Source organism: Cheilinus undulatus, linkage group 20, assembly GCF_018320785.1.
Source record: "Cheilinus undulatus linkage group 20, ASM1832078v1, whole genome shotgun sequence".
In the NCBI taxonomy this organism is placed as follows: Eukaryota; Metazoa; Chordata; class Actinopteri; order Labriformes; family Labridae; genus Cheilinus; species Cheilinus undulatus.
Genome location: NC_054884.1, coordinates 7,236,331 through 7,257,788, shown reverse-complemented (window position 1 = coordinate 7,257,788; position 21,458 = coordinate 7,236,331). Strand labels below are relative to the sequence as shown.

The 21,458-nt window shown below is 38.6% G+C and overlaps 1 protein-coding gene across 4 annotated transcripts in view; it reads right to left on the bottom strand.

The window, feature by feature from the left end:
• Nucleotides 1–3,652: 3,652 nt before the first annotated feature.
• exoc6 (exocyst complex component 6) overlaps nt 3,653–21,458 on the bottom strand; it is a 68,239-nt gene continuing 50,433 nt past the window's right edge. For all 4 annotated transcript variants that reach the window (XM_041815382.1, XM_041815383.1, XM_041815385.1 and 1 more), the window contains 4 exons: nt 21,022–21,163; nt 20,146–20,219; nt 11,525–11,637; nt 3,653–8,869 (listed from right to left, as the gene is read on the bottom strand). In XM_041815382.1, the coding sequence (XP_041671316.1) occupies nt 8,743–8,869; nt 11,525–11,637; nt 20,146–20,219; nt 21,022–21,163 (456 nt within the window). In that variant the 3' untranslated portion in view covers nt 3,653–8,742. The remainder of the gene's footprint in view (nt 8,870–11,524; nt 11,638–20,145; nt 20,220–21,021; nt 21,164–21,458) is intronic.

The window sequence follows — 21,458 nt, the reverse complement described above, 5'->3', positions numbered from 1 at the left end:
AACACTTCTCCTCATACTTGACCTTTAATATTATCGATGATATTCTGACTAAAAAAAAGGATGCATGTTTTAATCCGTTTTTTATTTTGTGCACTTGTACTTCACATTTGTTTTAGACGTTTCACCTTTACCCTGCAAAACAAACCCAAATCTCTCTCATGTCATTTTCCCCGTCTTTTGTCTCGTGTCGATGAAGAGAGGTGGAGGAGGAGTCCACAGAAAAAAGGTCACAATGTTAAATAAGAGCGGTGGCAGAATTAAACACGACAGTGGAGCTGAGAGACCCTCTGAGGAAAACAAACACATTTCTGTGTGGTTGTGTGTTGGCAGGGTCGCTGGCGTCCACTCATAATAGAGCTCTCCAAATGTCTCTCGCCTCATTACATCTGCGGCGACAGGGATCCTCGCATTCAGGCGCTGACCCAGGCCAAAGTTCACTTGCTGTTTCCCAGTTAGCGTGTGTGTGGTGGGACACAGCGAGGCTCCGAGGGAGACATCCACGAAGACCGAAAACTTTCACAGAAGAAGTGACGCTCCTGTTGTTGTGTGAAAAGAAGGCAGAGGAGCACATACACGACACATAGACTACGTCACCCATGGGCCAGTTAAAGACAACAGTGGAAAGATGCACTATCCCCAGACTGTTTCAGTAGACACCACTGTTTAAATTCTGTTATATTTCTATTCAAATAACCATGCCACAGTTCACCGTGCACATTTCTCCTTTTGTTTAACTTTAGTTGTGCACACACCAAAGTCACACTAACACACCTGTTTGTCTCATGCATGTTGTTTTCTGCACAATTTCTAATTCTTGGCTGATGTCGCAAAATTGCCAGATCAGCCAGATTCCATGTCTGCCACCATGCACATCTGACATGTGAAGCTTCAAGTTGTTACTCTTGTTCCTGGTCAGAGAATGATTGGACCAATCAGCAGTTTGAGGTGAAGGAGGCAGTAACTCCAGGTGTGGTTTAGCTGAAGTGAAAACAAGCCTGTAAGCAATGGCGGCCTGTAAAGAGATTAGCGTGGATGAATCTACAGCGTCAGTTAAGTGTCAGAACTGGACTTTTTTTTTTTTGAAAAGTCAGCGCTTACCTTGACTCAAATCAAACCAGAAATCTTGGTGCACACATGGACTCAGACCTCAAGTTTAACAGCCACATAAATAGAGTTACTAAACTCACCTATTGTCATCATAAAAATGTAGCAAGGCGTAACGGATTTCTGTCCAAAGAGGATGCAGAGAGCAGGCTGGATTACAATAACTGTGTTTTAACAGCTCTGACTAAAAAAATCCATCAGACAGCCGCAGATCATCCAAATTGCTGCAGCCAACCTAGAAAGAATGGCCCATTACAGTCCTCAGATCTCTAAACTGGCAGCCCTTTCAAGATTGAGTCAAACATCTCTGCAGCATCCCAGTACATAGAGCTGATTGGACTGGTCTGGCTGATTATAGAGGCAGATTTTGGACCAATTATTGATGAAAACTTTAAATTTTGCAGGTAATAAATGTTTAAAAAAAAGTTAAAGCCTTTTCCTCTTTACAGATCATGCAATTCTGTTACTGAAGAGGATCTAATACAAATGTAATGTGCAATTAAGCCGGAAATATTGACTTGTGATTACTCAAAATTCATCCATTTTTACACTGCTCATCCCATTAAGGGTCACAGAAGGCTGGAGCTGGGTGGTGCCACAGGGTGGGAACACAATGCAACTGGGATTTTAACACCTCTTGCCGTAAAGACTGCCCATATTAGAAGTACTATTTATATTTAAATCTTTGTAGCAAGTCTTAAGGTTGAATTGGTTGTAAAAAATAATTTCACTAAATACTATGCAGAAATATGGCAGAACTTTTGCTATAGACATAAATAAGGAACTTGTTTAATTTTTTCTGCTTCTGCAAGTTGGTCAGTGTTTAATTTCTGTCTTTTATTGTAGAGTTTTTAGTCTTGCAAAACCAATGGATAGGCCTGATTCCATGTCTGCCATCAGGCAGATCCATATTGCAAATCTTCTATATAAAATATTCATTGTTCAGAGAAATGATGAACCAATCAATGTAATCATGTGGAGAGCCTGGTGGTCGCTATGGAAATAGCGGCTGGTGAAGAGATTAGTGTTAATGATGCTATAGTGGCAGTTTTAGGAAGAACTGGCTAGGTTTTTTTTAATTAAAAGAAGAGCAAAGAACTGCACTGAAAGAGTTTCTTTGTTGAAAGATGTTTCTATTCTTCTCCTGGTTAGATTCATCATGAATTTGATAAACTAAATAGCTCTGCTGATACCAAACAACAGCAGCTGCCTGTTAAACTCCTGTAACAGTGTCTATAAAAATATTCACTCTTTGATGTTTACCCTTTTATTAATTTTATAAATCAATCATGGTTGCTAAAATTTGGCTTTTTGACACAAAAACTCTTTAATGTCAAAGTGAAAACTGGTTTCTACAAAGTTATGTCAATTAAGTAAAAATATTCAATGTAAAATAAGTGACTGCATAAATATTCACCCCCTTTAAAGACCACCTGAGAGCAGTGGATGTTTATCAAGGAATTGTAGTATAAAGACACCTGTGTCTGTAAGGTCCAGTTATTGGTTAATCAGTATTCCTGGCTACCAATACACCATGAAGACAAAAGAACACTCCAAGCAACTAAGAGAAAAGGTTACTGAAAAAGCATATGAGTTTGGTTTAATCCAGCAAGAAATGAAGTTAGTATGGCACATGCTTAAATCTGTGAGAGAGCCCACCAAGACACCCATGACTACTCCATTGGAGTTACAAGCTTCAGCAGCTGAGATGGGAGAGACTCTGCATACAACCCCACTGTGAAGCACGGAGGTGGCAGCATCATGCTGAGGAAATGCTTCTTGGCAGCCGGCCCTGGAAGGCTTACAACGGTAGAGGGTAAAATGAATATGGCAAAATAAGGAAAATGCTGATTTTTTTTTCATCCAAAAAGCCAAATTATACTGACCATTTTATTGATTGATTCATAAAATCAATAAAAGGGTAAAATATCTAAGGGGGTGAATACTTTTTACAGGTACTGTATTTGTTTAGGTAACTAACTCTACTAAAGTAAAAAAGATTAAATCTGGACTAGAGTTTGTCAAAAGGCATGTGGGAGACTCCTTGGTTAAGTTCTTTGGTCTGATGAGATCAAGCAGATAAGATGTTAAGTTTGGGAGAAACCAAGCACTGCACATCACCACAAATACACCATCCCCGCTGGGAAGCATGGTGGTGGCAGCATCACGCTGTGGGGGTGCTTCTCAGCAGCCGGCTCTGGAAGTCTGTTAAGGTATAGGGTAAAATGAACTATGGCTTGTGGACTTATTTTCCAGCAAGACAATGCTCCGAAGGTGATGAATACTTTTTTGGCCCTGTATGTAGTTTACCTCCCATCCACACTTTGTCATATGTTTTGTCCTGATTGGCTCATAATGAATGCCACAAACAGAATATTCCTCCGGTCACCCTCACAGTTTTTTTTTTCAAAGGTTCTGCTCTTCCCAAACACAGACCATGGACTGTTTCTCAGACGGATGTTGAACATATTACATGCAACAGATCTATCCACCAGTTTTTCTGGCATGTCAGGTTTATTCATGAGAACAAATTGATACAGACAAACCGTTTGGTTGAAACATTATTTGGAATCGTCCTTTATTTTGGATAATACCAATAAGCAGTCACTTGAAATCCTCTGGACTGTTATTTACATACTTCACATTTTTTACACAGGGTTTATGCTTGAACATAATAAAGCATTATTGTATGGTAACCATGCAGATGAGTGGAGAGAAGGTACCAATGTAAATCACTGAGCTCCTCACACTGTCGAGCTGTTCACCAAGGAAGCAACAAAGTCAAACTCTTATTATATATTTACTTAGTTATCTATAGAGGTGCACATCACCATGTCTACCTCCAGTTCTGTTTGTAGCAGACACACTGCTGGAATATTCTTTACAAAATATGCAGTATATACAGTGGCATTTACAAGCAACTTTAAAAAAGAGGCAAAATAAATCTTAAAGGAAAAATCCATTTCAGTGCAAAAATGCTGCTGAAAGTGGAGCACAGACTCCAAACATAAAGCCAATAAAAACAGTCTCATTATAAAACATCAGGAGTCGCGTGCAGGTTTGAGAGGCTGTTAAAAGAACCGATTCATTATTGCTGTGCTTTGTGGATAAACTGGATGTGGGTTATGAGTTTCTAAAGCTTCATTTCACCCTGAGGAACAAAAAAATACACTGCAAGTTATAGAACTGTTAAATAGAGAATATGTGTACATAATCACTGGTAACATAACATTTACAGAAGTTTTCGAGTATGAATGAAGTAGTTGGAGTGAGTTGAAAGACAACTGTAGTCAAAATCACATAAATAAAGTCTTTAACCTTTAAAGTGACTGGAGTTAGGGCCTGCGGAGTTTATGCAGAGGAAAAAATCTTCTCAAAGGTTTCCAAGATGTTAACCTTGACTCACATTCTTAAGAGTTGTGTATTCTGCTTGCATTTACGCCAAACATATCCAAATCTCATGAGAGATGTCATTATTTTCTGTATGACATCAGATGAAAACCTTCATTTACGATCTCTTCATGCAGGGACCGCTGGAACAATCCAACACAGCAGTTTGCTGTTCACTCATAAATCCAATACAACAACCTTCATAGACCCGACCTAAGTCTGCAGAAAGAAGCTTTCAGATAGGAGGTGGTGTGTGCTGAGTTTGGTGCAGGAGTGGTGCACAAACGCCTAAGTGATATCCATCTAAAACACAAGTTTGTGACCAAATGCATGGTCAGGAAGTAGTTTGTGTTAGTTGTAATAAAATAGATATTTTTATGTCTCCCTGCCAGTGATAGCCAAGCACATTCTTGTGAACATGATACCACCAGAATGCTTTGAAAAACCTTCTTCAAACCTTGAATGACTGTTCACTTTACCTCAAGGATGAACAGATTGGAAACGGGAGGTCACAGGTCAAATATCAAGACCATTAGCCCCATTTTCACATATGTGAATATGATATCTAAAGAACACTTTAATCCACTTTTTTTTTCAGACATTGCTCAAATGTCCACTCTGACTCCAGGATAATCTGATGAGAATTTGGAGGTCAAATGTCACTGTGACATGAATCTTTTGTGTTCTTGTGTTTTTCTCAAGGGCCGTCTTAGGGGACAGTCTGGCTGCAGATAGTCACTTTTGACAACCACTCTCACAACTGTTCATCTGAGATGCCATATGTCTCAGAATGGAAATTTTCAAAATAAAATCAGATTCATTTCACTGCCAGAAGGCCAAAATCAGTTTGACCCTCTGGCAGAGAAATAAAAACAATGCGGTCCTCTCAGTTACCAAAGTTTCTACTTGAACCTAGGGTCCATGACCCCCTTGGAGGGACGTAGAAAAGCTCAGCGGACTTGTGAAGCTTTGTTATTAAAATTAGATTTGCAGGTATTAGATAAAATCATGATTAAATGCTTATGAAATAGCTATTGCAAAGATATTATGATAGGAAAATGCGTCATTTTCAGAGGTGTGATGTTGTAGGGATTTATCAATGAAACAATTCAAATAATTAATTGATATTTAATTGAATTGATTTTTGACAGCAATGTATCATGTTTTTGATGGGGGGGGGGGGCTAAGCCTTCTTTAGCTACAATAAGGGTGCAGCTCAAGACTCATGTAAGCATAAAAAAGGCATACAACAGAACAGCAACAAGTTAGTAAGGTGCAGAAGCATATAACCACCTAGCAGTAGCTTTACTTTGTTATATCTTGAGATATCCAGTGGGTCAGTTCATTATTGGAAAGAAAGCCTTTGCATATATCTGTGAGGGAGGAAGAGCATCAAAGAAAAAGGTTGTAGGTTTATGATGTCCTCAGAGAAAGATGGGATTTGGGAGAGTTTATGACCGTCCTTGAGCTGCCATTTTCATTTTAGTTCAGGCTGAGAAGGAAGCATTTTAACAGCTTGTTTGGGAGACCAAGATTCAAAAGAACTGATGAGCTGAAATCATTAAATTATGTTTTAACTACCATTTGCAATTGTGGGATAATCTTTCCTCCTACTGCATGCACCACAGTGTCGTCACAGGGCAACATGCGTGACAGGGTTTGACAGTGCACTCCATCCCATCTGGAAGCCCCTTAACTGTTTGTTTTGTAACACAAAAACAACAAAATAATTTAAGGTTTCTACCCTTTTTCTCATTTACATTGAAAGTGACACTGCAAATATTCCTGGTACAATCTGAGAGTCACCTTCATATACAGTCTCTTCATAAAGCCTGGCTGTGATGGTCATGTCTTTTTGGGGGGTTTTCAAATGTACAAATGCATGTGAGGCAGAAAAAAAAAGAATTACAGCGAGAAAATCCACCGAGAGGTTTAACAGAACTTCACTTTTTCATGAACATCAGTCTTTCGAGACGTCATCATCCATTCATCTCTCCATCCATCCATTCCAGACCTCAGCATCACTCAGTTTCTGCACACATGCAAACACAGAAACAACGGTTCAAGTGCTGGGACAATGAGCCTCTGTCTTTTCTTACATATTGGGTGGATACCAAATTCAAACAGAGATATTTGTCTAACAATGCTGACAGTAAAGCTAAAATAAGCTGCAGGGTTTGTGGTGCTTAAACTGGCTACTGTTATAAATTGTTAACGATGAAATCAAGATTGTTTGAAAATATCTTTTTTGGACATTTACACTCTATAAAGAGTTGTAGAAATTATCTGCAATTTTTGCAGTTCTTACAGGAACGGATTTTCTCCAGCACCTCTAATATCAAACATAATGCAATGAAGTGCCAAGCCCTCCTCCTCTGCAGTATTCTTTTTTTTTTCATAAGCAGCACCACCTGCTGCTTGACCTGTAGTCTCTTGATACTTGGGCTGTGATGTGCTTAACTGTAAAGAAGGGAAATATGCACTAATTTGTACTTCATTTTGCTAAATTTCTAAAATTTGTTCAAATTTTGGGATCCACTTTAATGGAAATTCCACAATTTTCGAAGACAGTCTGCAGACTGTTCGTTAGGTTTAGTTTTATTTATTTAGCACACATTAACAAAAAATGGTGCAAGGAGGGAATGAAGCCCAATGGGCTTGTACAAGAATCTGAGAGATATCATGTATTTCAGAACAGAAACACACATTAGACTTTTTTTTAATGTAATCAGGTTCAACTTTTGTTAAGGGTTAGAGTGAGGAATAAGGTACAGTTAAAATAACAGAAACTAAACGTTAAAAAAACGGACTTACAACACCTGATTACAAAATGATTAAAAAAGTCGAGTAAACAGTCTACTTACAGGGAAAAAGCTTGCCCTCCAGGAAAACATTCTTATGCAGTAAATACCCCCCCAGGGCATAAGCAGCATAGATAACAGAGCTATGTAGCTAACATAGCAATGTAGCTTACATAGCTTAAGCTAAAGTCACAAAGTGGCTACTAGATAAATAGCTAAGATAGCTAAGTTTGCTAAAGCTCACATTGCTAAAGCTGGCTAAATAACAGCTACATAGCTAATGTAGCTCATGCTAAGCTCACATAGCAGCTAACTAAGCCCATGTAGCTATGTTAGCTTTAGCTTCTTTTTTTTTTTTTTAAAGCTCATGTTGCTTGAGCTAATCAAGCTACATTTGCTTATCTAGTAACATTATTTATCTAGCTAGCATAGCTATGTTAGCTTTGGCTGCAGCTAAAGAAGCCAAAGGCAGTCAACGTCTGTGTAACAACTTCTAAAATGGATCCATGCATAATTTTATTTCACGTTAGACCTTTGACCTTTTCCTCCTTTTATTCATGATACGTTGCTTCATCTGTAATTGTTGCAATGTGTTTATTTCTAGAACATAACTTTATATTGTGCCATGCAATTGTTGATTCATCCCAAAGTCACGCTGCCAAATGCTGGCCTGGCATGTAAACACAGCTTAACTTTGCAGATCCCTGCATGGCAATTTAAACCAAAATATTGTTCTCTGAAGGGGAAACTTCCTTGAATTAAAAAAAAAAAAAAAAAATCCAGAAGATCCAGTCTTAAGTAGATCATTTTGCCTTACACTGATTGAAGTTTAAGTAAAGTCAGCATTTCTAACATGGTAATTGCTGTCATTTGGCTTCATAGTGAAACATAAAGGGCCTTCACAGAGATTATATCCATGTTTGACATTAGTCAGGATAATTCTTTTAGGATTTTTAGGTACTTAACTGTTACAGTATGGGTTGAACTTTGACCTCACTGTCCCAGCACTTGCATGTCACGCTCTGTGTCTGCAGGTTCAATCATTACACTCTCACAGATGTACAAAACATAGTTTGTCTGATCATCACCATTAAAAATACTTTACAACATTGTACTGTTCAGTTGAGTAAACTGTGTTGGGTTTTATGTGTGGGTATGTTATTTACATGGAGTATTGAGTCGGGTTTAACAGTAAGGAGAGGTTAGGACTTCATGTTTGTGTCTGTTCCCTGCATGCCTTGTACAGTATGTGTGTATTGCTGTGCCTTTACGTGATGCGTGTTTGTCCCTTTTCTCTGTTTAAATTCCCTGTCATGTTGTGTGTTATTAGACGTGTTATGTCTAGTAGAGTCTTGGCAGTTCAGTGTGTGCATGCATGTTTCCTTCTTAATTTCTCTGTGACACACGCACACCGCTCCTGTTTTTGGGTCTGGGTGTAAACCTGTGTTTAGGAGGACATGCCGTTGACCAGACTCCTCAGCTGTTTGACCACAGTCTCTATCAGCTTCTGTTTGTCTCTGTCATTCTTCCTGAACTGAGAGAAGATGTTGTTCTTCTTACTCGTGTCCTTCATCCTGCAGACAAACAAAGACATACCAGAGATTTACATTTACTCAGAGATTCAGAGATTTTTAAATTCAGCTTTAAAGGTGAGACATGATTCCACCAGTTTAGTGAATACAGTTGGGTGCTGTCTGTTGAGAGAAACATGGACAGAGAGAGTCAGGAAGAATTGGCAGCAAAAAGACGCTTTTAACCAAGGATGGACAGACACTTTTATGTTCCGTTTGTAAGTCTGGTCCCCTTTTCTTATTTGGTGGCAATGCCTTTAAACTGTATGACTTGGGTCAAACATTTTGGGTAACATTTTTGGTTTAAGCTGAACTAATTCTCTCTCGTCCATCTGTCAAAGAACAACGCAAAATTCTGACACTTCCACAAGCTTCTCACAATAATTAGCTGGAATTCTGGCCCATTCCTCCTGACAGAGCTGGTGTAACTGAGTCAGCCTTGCTCACACGAGTCTTGTCAGCTCTGCCCGCAAAATTTTCTCTAGGATTGAGATCAGGGCTTTGTGATGGCCACTCCAAAACATTGACTTTGTTGTCTTTAAGCCACTTTGTAACTAATTTGGGAGTAAGATTAGGGTCACTGTCCATTTGGAAGACCCATTTGTGCCAAAGCTTTAACTTTCTGGCTGATGTCTTGAGATGTTACTTTGATATTTCGACATAATGACATCTATTTTGTGAAGTACACCAGTCCCTCCTGCAGCAAAACACCCTAACAACATGATGGTGCCACCCCCATACTCCACAGTTGGGATGGTGTTCTCTGGCTTGCAAGCTTCCCCCTTTTTCCTCCAAATGTAACGATGGTAATTATGGCCAAACAGTTCAAAGTTTTTGCCTCCAAAAATAAACATCTTCGTTCCTGTGTGCATTTTCAAACTGTAACCTGGCCTTTTATGTTGCTTTTGGAGTAATGGCTTCTTCATCACTGAGTGGCCTTTCAGCCCATGTAGGTACAGGACTCCTTTCTCTGTGGATAATGACACTCTCTGACCAGCTTCAACAGCATCTTCACAAGCTCTTTTGCTTTTGCTTCTAGGGTTGATATGCACATTTGGCACCAAAGCATGTTCATCTCTGGGACACAGAACCCACCTCCTTCCTGAGTGGGACGTTGGCTGGACATTCCCATGGAGTTAATACAAGTGTTTAACAGTTTGAACAGACGAATGTGGCACCTTCAGGTATCTGGAAATCGTACCCAAGGATGAACCAGACTTGTGGAGGTCCACAATCCTCTTCTTGATATCTTGGCTGATTTTTTTGGACTTGTCCATGATGTCAAACAAGGAAGCAATGTGTTTAAGGTGTGCCTCCAATTAACTCAAATGTTGTCTATTAACCTATCAGAAACTCCCACAGACATGACATTATCATCTGGGCTTTCCCAATATGTTCAAAGGCATAGTAATCTTAGTATATGCAAACTTCTGACTTTGACTGAAGTAATAAAACATCTATATAACATTTTCTCCCTTATTATTCTGGCATTTAGAAATTAGAAATAATTTTGGTAATCCTAACTGACCTACAACAGGAAAGCTTTCGTCTGATTTAACTTCAGATGGTGAGAAAAAAAGGTCATGTATCTTTTTATACAGTATATGTAAACTTCTGGTTTTAACTTCTGGTGTTAACCTGACACTAATATCCACATCTCTGGACAATTTAGAGTCACAAATTAACCTAACAAGCATGTTCTGGACTGTGGAAGGAAGCAGAAGTACATGAGGAAATTCATGCATCCACAGAGAAACATCCACCCAGAAAAGATCCATCTGATGGGGATTTGATCCAGGGTCCACATGGAGAAAATGTATTTAATGTTCTTCTATTATTATAATAACAAAATGCACATCATAATGTCAGTGTAGGGAGACCACCAATGGTGAATCTTAAAGGGTTGGACCTTAGCTCAGTGGCACAGTATCGTTATAATAATGGCATGTAGAGAGGTGTATTTCTTGGAGGTCTTAAAAGGGACAAATAAAGGAGAAAGTGTTTCCTCTTATTTCTAAACAAAATTAAGCCTGGTGTTTGGTTTCCATTCAAGCATGTCTTACTGAGTATACTGCTGAACTAACTGTCCATTACTGACTCACTTATCATCTATTATAACTCAATTAATATACACTATAATGCAGAGTTTACACTGTAAGAGCATGCATTTGAAATGCCAAAGAAAGGCAGAGAAGAAGCTGCACCTACCCTCTGTAGACTCTGGGCAGCAGAAAAAATAAAACCGCAGAGAAAAAACATTTAGAGAAGAGGAAGGAAACAAAAACACAACAAGAGGAGGAAAACATACAAGGCTGCCATATTAAATCATGGGCTTATTAGCTGCAATAATACAAATATGAGAAATGTACAAGGATTGAAATGTTCACAAAAGCATCTCACAATCTGAGAACAAACTGCATATATTTGTGTTAATACAGAATCCTTTTCTGTCACACCATAACAAGACCTCTACCATGGTATCAGATTATTGTTGGCCTTACATACCATCATTAGCTGGAAGGATAATAAGCATCACATTTGTACCAAAAGTAAAGCATTAAAATGTTCAATACAAAATCCCTGCCATGCACTCAAAAAGGACCACACTCTTAAATAAAGACTGAAATCATGGGGATGTATAAAAAAAGAAGTACTCACTTCTCCAGCAGAGCCAGGGCTGTAGCTGGATTCACTCTCAGGTATTTGGAGGTCGGCTGGCCATAGTCTGCCAGGTACGTGGACCAATCCCACACCATGAAGAGGTCAAGGAGCTACAGAACACACAGAGGCAAACAGTCAGGGACATTAATTACCGGACCTTATTTCTTAAAAATATTTTAAAATTCTGTTTTTGTTGTGCTTTCTTAAATCTGAGAAAAATACTGCACATGCAAAACTCTTCACATTGAAAACAGCTGAAACTTTCTTTTGGGCTTACACATTTGGGCTGAAATTTTACTCCATTCTTCTTTGCAAAACTGCTCAAGGTGTGAACAGCCTTTTTCCAGTCAGCCACAAATTCTCTAATGGTTTGAGGTCTGGGCTTTGACTTGGCCACTCAAGAACATTTGCCTTATTGTCCGAAAACCATTTCTGTGTGGCTTTCTCCCTGTGCTTTGGTCATCGTCTTGCTGGAAAATAAATCTCTTAAGCTGTAGTTCTCTTGCAGACTGAATGATTATCCTCCAGGATTTGCTAACTGTAATAACTATCTATCATGATAGCATACACTTACAGTACTGAGAACTTTCATGTACTTTCAACCTTAAAACAAAACATTCAAATTCAAGCATTTTCAAGGATTTCATGTCCCAGTATGAACCCTGAACTCAGAGCAGAGACCTGTAAACATGTTTTTGGTGTCAGTAACCAAACAGAGCAGGACCGTGTTAAAACCAGCTTAGAGTCATGACAAGATAGTAAACACTTAGTAGAGAAGGAGCGACGGGGAGGGGTCTCTTCAGCTACGTGATGAGTTTTAAGTGTGAACAGGAACATTAAAATGACCCCCCTACGACCCCTGGTTAACCTGATGGAGATGACCCCCCCACCCCACCCACACACACAGTGTATGCTAATGTCATAGGGTGAAACAGCTGGGTGTTTGGGTCATGTTGAAAGAGCAGTGAAAGAGCAGCTTAGTGATAATAGCATTATTCAGCTGACTGAGACTCCAGCACACAGAGAGGCTTAATGCCATTATTCTCACCTGGAGCTAAGTGATGAGCGCCGTCTTAGCCTCACACCCACTCTACTCCCTACAACTCACAACTTGTCACAGGATTTTAGTCCACACAGGGAAATGCAAGGAGAAAATGCTTAAAAATGTAGTTGTTTGGTTTGATCATATATGATGTCAAAGCTGTGTAAAGTCATAAATGTACAACAGTAACACTAGAGAAATATTCTACTAATGGCATGTCCCTGTCAATTTACAGTGTGTTTCAGTCTTTCTAAAACTTGCTCAAAAAGTAAGGAAATTTGTATTTGGTAGATTATTTCTTTATTGTAACAATGCTCTTTTCCAATAAATCTCATTCTGTTGGTGCCACATTTGTAAGGAATATGCAAACGTAGGATGAGCAGCAGAGATGAGGATGTGGGCCACGCCTATGAAAAATGTGCCAAATCTTCTCTGCCAATGCCAAACGGCTTATATTCTAAACCTTGTTTGATGTTTGGTGGATTGGATGATTGAAGTCTGAAGATACAAGACATATTGGCAATTTAACAATTTATTCATTTAACAATCAGGAGCCTCAGTAGTGTGTGGAAGAACCAAACAGCCACAACAGCCTGGCACCTCCTCCTCATGCTGGTCACCAACCTGGTCACATACTGCTGTGGGATGGCATCCCATTCTTCAACCATTTGTCACAAGTCAGCCAACTAGTTGTGTTGGTCACTCTGACACAAACAGCACGCCCAAGCTGATCTCACAAGTGTTCAACGGGGTTGAGGTCAGAACGGCTGGCAGGTCAGTCCATCCTCTCCACTCCCAAATTCTGCAGGTAGACTCCCATAAATCCCGCTCTGTGGGGGCCAGTATTGTCATCTTGAGGGCAGAGTTCAGTCTCAGACTGTGGACATATGGGATTACAACTAGTTGCAAAATCTCATCACTATCTCTCTCTGCATTGAGATTGCTCCCAATTAAGACAAGTCTCATTTTTCCAGTGAGGGAGATGCTGCCTCACACCGTCACACTGCCTCCACCAACAGATGTTTCTCTGTTGGTGCAGCAATCAGCACAGCATTCTCTGCATCTTCTACACACTTTGATTGTACAGTCTATCTGCTGTAGGCAGAATCTTGACTAATCGCTGAACATAGTAGGTGCCAATCAGACACCTGATTGTCAGAACCTGAGGGTACCAGAAGCTCAAAACAAGAATCAATGGCAGAATAAGCAGTTTGGCATTGGCAGCAAACATTTTTTCATGAGTGCAACCCACATACTCAGCTCTGCTGCTCATCCCACATATGCATGTTCCTTACAAATGTGGCACCACTGAATGGTATAAGATTTATTGCCAAGAAGCATTGTTACAACAAAGCCTTATCTACCGAACACAAATGTACTTACTTTTTTATGCAAAGTTTGCAATGACTGTGTTTACACCTGTTTCTAAAGCATTGGTTCTCAACTGGGGGCTCAGGAGCAAAAAATGTGACTAAATGGAAATAAATGTACATATTTTATTCTACTAAATTTTTTAACATTATAATGAGTAGATTAGTTGTTTTCTCGAGATCTTAACTTATCTATCTCACTATTTTGGGAAAGAAAGCTAGATTCATCATGACAACATGCCAATTGCACAGAATCTTCAGAAAACAACCAAAATTTACATCATGGTTAATTGATGTAAATTAAGTGTATGCAATGTGTCCTAGAATTTTTGTAATGATGTGCTTTGTTTTTTTACATATTTTGTTCACTGTCTTTGTTCAGTCATATGTTTTGCTCCATCAAAGCAGTGTTAATTTTGACAGCTATTTCTAATTTCGTCTCTGTCTTAGTCTTCAAATGCCTTTTAGTTTTAGTCACGTTTTAGTCATTCCTACCTTTTATAGTTTTAGTCGACAAAAACTCATCAACATTTTAGTCTAATTTTAGCACATAAAAATTCCTCACATTTTAGTCTTTACTTTTAGTTCAAGCATTTATTCTTTTGCTTGAATCTGGTACCAGACCATTGTAGTGTGTTCTCTGCTAAACCTGGGGTCCCCGCTTTCTACAGTTGAGAGGCAGAATAGCAACAGATACATTGTATTTTGACACATAGTAGACTTTAAATGTCAAATGACGAGAATTTAATTACATTTTAGTCTAGTTTTAGTCATGTTGATGAAAATGACACATTTTTTTCAGTTTTAGTAATCTAAGATCTATTTTTGGCCAGTCTCAGTCTAGTTTTTTCACTTAAGAAAGGCTGTCAACAAACAATTTCAGTCATAGTATAAGTTGATGAAATTACCAATGCATCAAAGGTCCAAGCTACAATATTTCTCTTAAAATAAATTCAAGTGGCTGCATTTTTTAAAAGAAATTTGGGGTCATTGAGAACCACAGATATAGAGAAGGTGCAGGTGTTCACCAGACAGTGTGAAGGATCACATGCAGCTCTGTTTAAGACTATGCTCATGTTGTGTCTATGTAGCTTAAATTGTGTTTTGAATGACCCTGAAAGATCCTTGTTGGTTGATGTTGTTTTATCTCGACTATACTGAGTGAAGCTGCAAATGCATTCAGAGCCCTTGTCAAAATGTTGGTTTTCATCATTAAAATGATGGCTTAAAAATGATTAGTCCCACTTTGAGAGCCTTTCAGAGCAGTGCATGTGGTCAGTGATGTCTCCTCTGTCTCAAAAGAAACAAATGTGACGTGGCTGATAATGTGTGGATCTCCAAATCTGATCTGATTGTTTGATAATAACACAGACAGTCTGTCATCAAGATCTGATGAAAGAATCAGATCTGATTTGCCTGCGGTGTAAAGAAAGCCAAGGAGACGGTCTGTCTACTGTCTCTAATGAGCCTAAACCATGTTAGTGTAAAGCCCTTAGTTAATGTATATATAGTCTGATAACGGATGCATTTTCTCTTGTTACTTTTATTAATCACAGCTGTACCTGATTTGTGCATTTCAAGTATCCTTTTCAGTACTTGTAATGTGTTTTTAGTAATTTCTTATAACAGAGTGTAGCTTTTAGATGCCATTAGACTCTTGTGGAGGTTCTTCTCCATGTAGAGAAACGTGAACATCTGATTCTCTGCAGAAGAGTTGAATGAAGACAGAATGTAGACAAATCAACCTTTAAATGTTATCTTTTTGTCCAAACAGCTACTCCAGTGAGTTGTTAAAACTCATCATGTCCTCTGTAATGTTTGACTTTCAGTCACTCTTAATGGGTACAGGATAACGATCTTAAAAGCACATATAGCTCAGAAATCAGCCGCCATAAGATAAAGAGAAAGTAAAAGGATGACCTCTGAGTAACCTCGGCCTGTGGATGACTCCCAGCCTCATTACCTAAGGCTAGGATTAACATGTTGCCCAGCAGCCTGTATAAAAGAGGGAGTACGATCACATCTAGAGTATGATGAGCTGCAGTGTAGGAAACTTTGCTGCGCTGAAGCCTGAGAAGGTCATGTCCTTTCGGGGTTTTAGTAAACTAGTGCAAGTAATCACACTGTGTACAGTCCTTATTTATTCTTTATTTAGAGTAAAGATGACACTTTATTCTATTAACTATTTCATGAACTTGATATACATTTAGGTAAACATGCAGACAAATAGACATCCTTGTGATGGAGACTGTAACCTACAGGCAGAAAATGAAAGAGACTTGGAAAATAGAAAAAAAAAGGATGTTTCATGACAAAAAATTAAATCCTCTACTAAGCAGAAGGCTGAGCATGTTTGTGACACTTTGATTGTGAAATTCAACTTGTGATCAGGTAACTGCATGGGTAAAAAAGGACTTTAAATTTAAAATGTTTGATTAAAGCTTGATTTTTTGGTTCTCTCTTTCTTTTTACTTTACCAACATTAGTAAAGTTAGTAACTAACAACTAATACTTGTGATAGCATTCTTTCTATTAGTTCAATGTTGAAAACTGAATTGAGATTAAAAAAAAAACAAAGAAAATAAATCTTGTTTTAGTTATTTTAACCAACTAGGCTGTATTTATAGTCACTTTTTTTCCTGGGGCTATTTGGTTGATTTTCCCCCATATTTTAACCTGAAGCTACTCCTTCAAAACAGGGCAGCCAGCAAATTTATACACACACTAAACTTAACCATGAAAACCAGACTATTAACCAAAGTATGTCAGACTCAGCGTAGGTGGCAATCCGCCTCCTTTCAGCTCGCCAACTCAGCTAACAAGCAACTAACTGCTGAACAGTGAAATTCTTTACAGCTCTGTACATGCCCTACAATTTATTTTTGATTAGAGCTGTCAAAAGGTTCACATTTTTAATCTTTCTCAACGTTTCTATTGTTAATTGCCATTGATTTCCTTCTTGCATTTGGAATTTCAAGATTTTGCATTTAAAACTGTTTGTTACACTTAAGATTTTTCTACTGTCTTAAACTAAGGATAAATGACTTCCTGTGTGGATACAGAACTGGTTTTATTTCAAAGTAAAATAGGAACTTTGGGTAGATCAAAGATTACATCACAAGCTTAAAAAAGAACTGGTTATGGATTGAAAAGGAAATACCGGAACAGTAAAAAGGTAATTGTTCGATAACACAAGGTTGACATGACGTTTGACTCAACGGTGTGAGTTTTTCAAAGTGAAATGAGCTTTAAGGAGCAGCGGTGGACTTAATTCACATCTGGGGCTGCAGGGAGGCGCTGATGAGGCTTCACTAAAGAGTGCTGAAAGCATGCGAATAATGTGATTAAAAGAAATCAATCTCTCCCAGAGGAGAAAAGGGTTTTAACTTTCCTCCTACTTTACATATTCCATTTTGTTCAGTGAAATCTACAGCATGCAGTTTCTGTGCAGCTGTGTTGCTCTTTTAGTATCATCTGTTTTTGCTGTATGGCTACAGCAACAGGTCATTTGCTGCGTTTCCGTTACCCTTAGAAAGGCGCAAAATCTAAATTGTGCAATAAAAAACTGGTAATGAAAACACCTGAATTTTGAAAAACCTCTATAATATCGCTAAAAAGTTTTAACGCTCTCATGAGGAGGTTTTTCAGACGTTTTGATATAGAAATATATCGCAAAAGTGTAATGGAAACACTTTTTCTGCATTTACAAGTCACAGGACATAACGTACAGTGTCACATGACCACTTCACTCCAAGATAACACGGCGCGGTACGTGTGGACAGAGGAGGAGATGTGACTTTTCTTAAACATCATACTTAAACTCTTAAACTGGCTAAACTATGTATGGCCTTTGCCATACATACGCACGTTGCCTCTGAATTATTATCTGTTCTTCGTCTTTTGTTCAAAATTATCAATGCAACCGTAGTAGATGTAGTCATAACCGTACCAACACACAAAAGGTTTTGAACGGCCTGCTTCCTTGCAGAGGTCTTGTGAGATGAGATTTTATGAGAACTGCGCAGCTCATGCCAAAAACTCCCTTCAGTGGAAACGCATTCAAAGCGCACTTGTACTTACTTGAAATTTAGGAAATATCACTTTAATTTTGGAGAAAGCTGTAATGGAAACCCAGCTATTGTCATGAGACAGACTCACAGTCTAAAGCCTAAAACACACTGCTGCAATCCCACGTCAAAATGATTACCCCTAAAAATCTATCTAAACAAACTCACACTGGCAGTGGCCAGACACCAATGGAAGCCCCACACTGTGGCTCTTTAAGACACTGCTCTATTCCTGACACTGCTGGTAGTGACTGGTGGAGTGTTTCACTGAGAGAACAGCGGTTTGTCCATCTCAGCTGCCGTAGTAGCAGCTCTGTTTGAGCACGGAAAAAAAAATTTAGGAAAAACTATGTGAGGAAGTACTGTAATATACAGCGTGAGTTGTTAGAAAATACAAACACATACGTGAGGTTAGTGTACCTTGGTGCCGCGACAGAAAACTACAACAGATCTAATTTTGTACATAAAAGAAACATGAATTAAACTTAACCATTATTCTACCTTTTCTAACCACAATACTGTCTATATTTCTACTTTTTTGCAAACAAAAATCAACCAGTGTTTTGCACTTTCATGGCAGGATTAATAAGAACTTTTAAGCGGGCCAATCAGAAATTGCCTGTATCATCTGTGCATCAGTCAGTATATAACATCAGCCCTTCCAGGCAACGTTTAAGAATGCAAGTTTCAAAACCTGACAACTAAGCATTTCTAAATTTAATAACGTTTTCAATATACATTAAAAATCTCTCTCTGTCCGTTTTAGCTCTAAAAATGATACCAACACATCACAGGATCAGCTGATTTAAATGCAGTTCAGATGACTTCATGGAGAAATTAATACAATTTAAATTACATTAGATTGTTTTTAAATCTTTTTTGATGGATTACATGGCCTCTCACTACTCAGGTAATTACTAGCTTTTGACCAGGAAAGAAGCAGATCACTTGGGCGCCACTGCAAAATCCTATTAACTAAGACTCTGTCGTGAGCACCCCTTCACACACTTGCCCCTAACTTTACTTTCTCACATTTTTTAAGGATTTAAAAACAATGATAGAAAGGGAAACCGCACAAAGAAGTCTTGCATAGATTAGACACTGATAGGTCACTTTTTCCTAATCTATTTCAATTCTATTTAAAATCTTCACATTTTCATTTTTCGGCCCTCTTTCAACAGACTTCTTAAGTATCAGAGTGACCTGGACTGGGGGGCAGAGCCAAGCCCCCCCTCAGGCTCAGATTAACAGGTCAACACAGAACAAGTTAATGAGACCCAGCAACACTTTACATACCACTAGTGTTTACAACAGAAAAGGAGGCAGACGGTTTGTGCCTGTGTGTGCTGAAAAAAAAGGTATTTTCTTGAGCAGGTGAACTGCAGGACAAGTGAGAGTTGAAAAGGTCACACAGCACATGCTGGTGAAATAAAATCCTGCTGGCAGAGCCGGGAGATGTGGCTCAGCTGAATGGAAGTTAGGGGGACGCTTTTAAGCCACAGAAACGTTATAATAACAAGTTTTTGATAGACATTAAAAAGAAGTGATCATTTCTTAACTAGATTTATTTTTTACTCTCTGGTATTGATACTGAACTGTTAAAAATAGTAAGGGGTGGGACAAAATAAGTGTAAACTTCATCCTGTACCTTACAGAACATGTACTAATTGTGTCACGTTTAATAGTGAAGCTCCAGAACTTTTAATAAACATGCTGTTTTCTTTTGCCAAGCCCATGTGATTAGCACCTCTGGGTGATGCTATGTATTATTAATGATAACACAGGGTTAAAGTAAGCTGGTACTGGATACCACTAAAAGATTATGTGCCAGTATGAGATACCAGGAAGAGAGGGGAGCAGCTATCTGTGAAAAACCCACATTCAAAACAAGTAACAGTCTACTTTGAGCAAGAAAACATACTTGCTCACGTTATGCGATCGTAAACAATAACTCTGTCTTTATTATTTGTCTTTAAGTCTTTCTGGATTACTTCTGAACCATCCCTTATTACAGCTGCATTTGGAGTGGCCCACTAGTGACCAGATCAGTCAGACCTCATCAGTAATACCAGGTATAAAATGCCTTTATGTCAGTGTGGACAATTAGTTTTTTCTACATTAAGTAGTATTAAAACTCACCTGTCGTAGGTCGATGAAGGCCAGCTGGAGAGTGTCTCCTTGAAAGCCAGGAACTGGCTCTGAACTTGCAAACACTGAGAAAAAGCAAAAAACCAGCAGACATATTTTTTTTTTTGAAAATACCACTTACACACATTCATGAAATTAAGATAGATTAGTAAGCAAAGGTAATTTAAATGTTTTGTTTTTTCAAGATATATTTTTTGGGCTTTTTATGCCTTTATAGATTGATTAACTCGTTTACACTTCCCTTGTTAACATCTACAAACTTTAACTTTATTTGACATCCTATTTTGTGTTAGTTGTTGGCAGAAATACAGCTTATATAGAGCTTATAAAAAGTATTCACCCCCTTGGATGTTTGACCCTTCTTTAATGTCAAATTGAAAACAGATTTCTAGTAATGCCAAATAAATAAAAACATGTGATGGAAAATAACTGACTACATAAATATTCACCCCCTTCAAGCCAGTATTTAGTAGATGCACTGAGTGTGTGGATAGGTCTTAATCAGGTTTGCACATCTAGACACTGTAATTTTACTCTATTCATCTTTGCAAAATCGCTCAAGCTATGTCAGGTTGAATAGGGATCAGGTGTGCACAGCCCTTTTCAGTCCATCCACAAATCCTCTATTGGATTGAGGCCTGGGCTTTGACTCTGCCAATCCATAACATTCCCCTTATCTTGCCACAGAATAAGTCTAATACTTCTCAGATCTTTTTTTCTATCTCCAGAGCATCCTCTGATTATTTTCATACCTTATATGCTAAGATTCATTAGCACAAAGTGACACATGAGATGAATGCGACAGCCTTTTCTGGTAGCATACAATTATCTTATCATTGAGAGAAGGTAAAATTTCTTGGTACTTACATTCACACTGAATGACGTCTAGGTTGAACTGCTGAATGGCTCCCATGCTGACCTGTTTGAGCTCTGTGTCCAGCAACATCTGCATCAGTGATGTGGATAGGTGCTTGCATGCTGACATGCATGCTGTCTGGGCCACTTTACCCTGCAGAGAGAGGTACAGTGAGGGGGAGAAGAGAGAAAAAAGGTGATGGAGGAAAGGAGGATGCAAAAGAGGAAGGAATGAGTGCAGAAAAATAAGGAGAGTAGAGGAGGAACAAAGGAGTAGAGGATGAGATGGAGAGAAGTGGTATAAGATCATTGTAGGGGAAAATCCATAAAAGATGCAGCATTTAAATGAGAAATGAAGACAAAGTTCAATGTGAAAGAAAAGAGGATGATTTTTGGGAAATGGAAACAGAGATAATAAAGATTTGGGAAATAAAAAGCAAGAAGCCAAA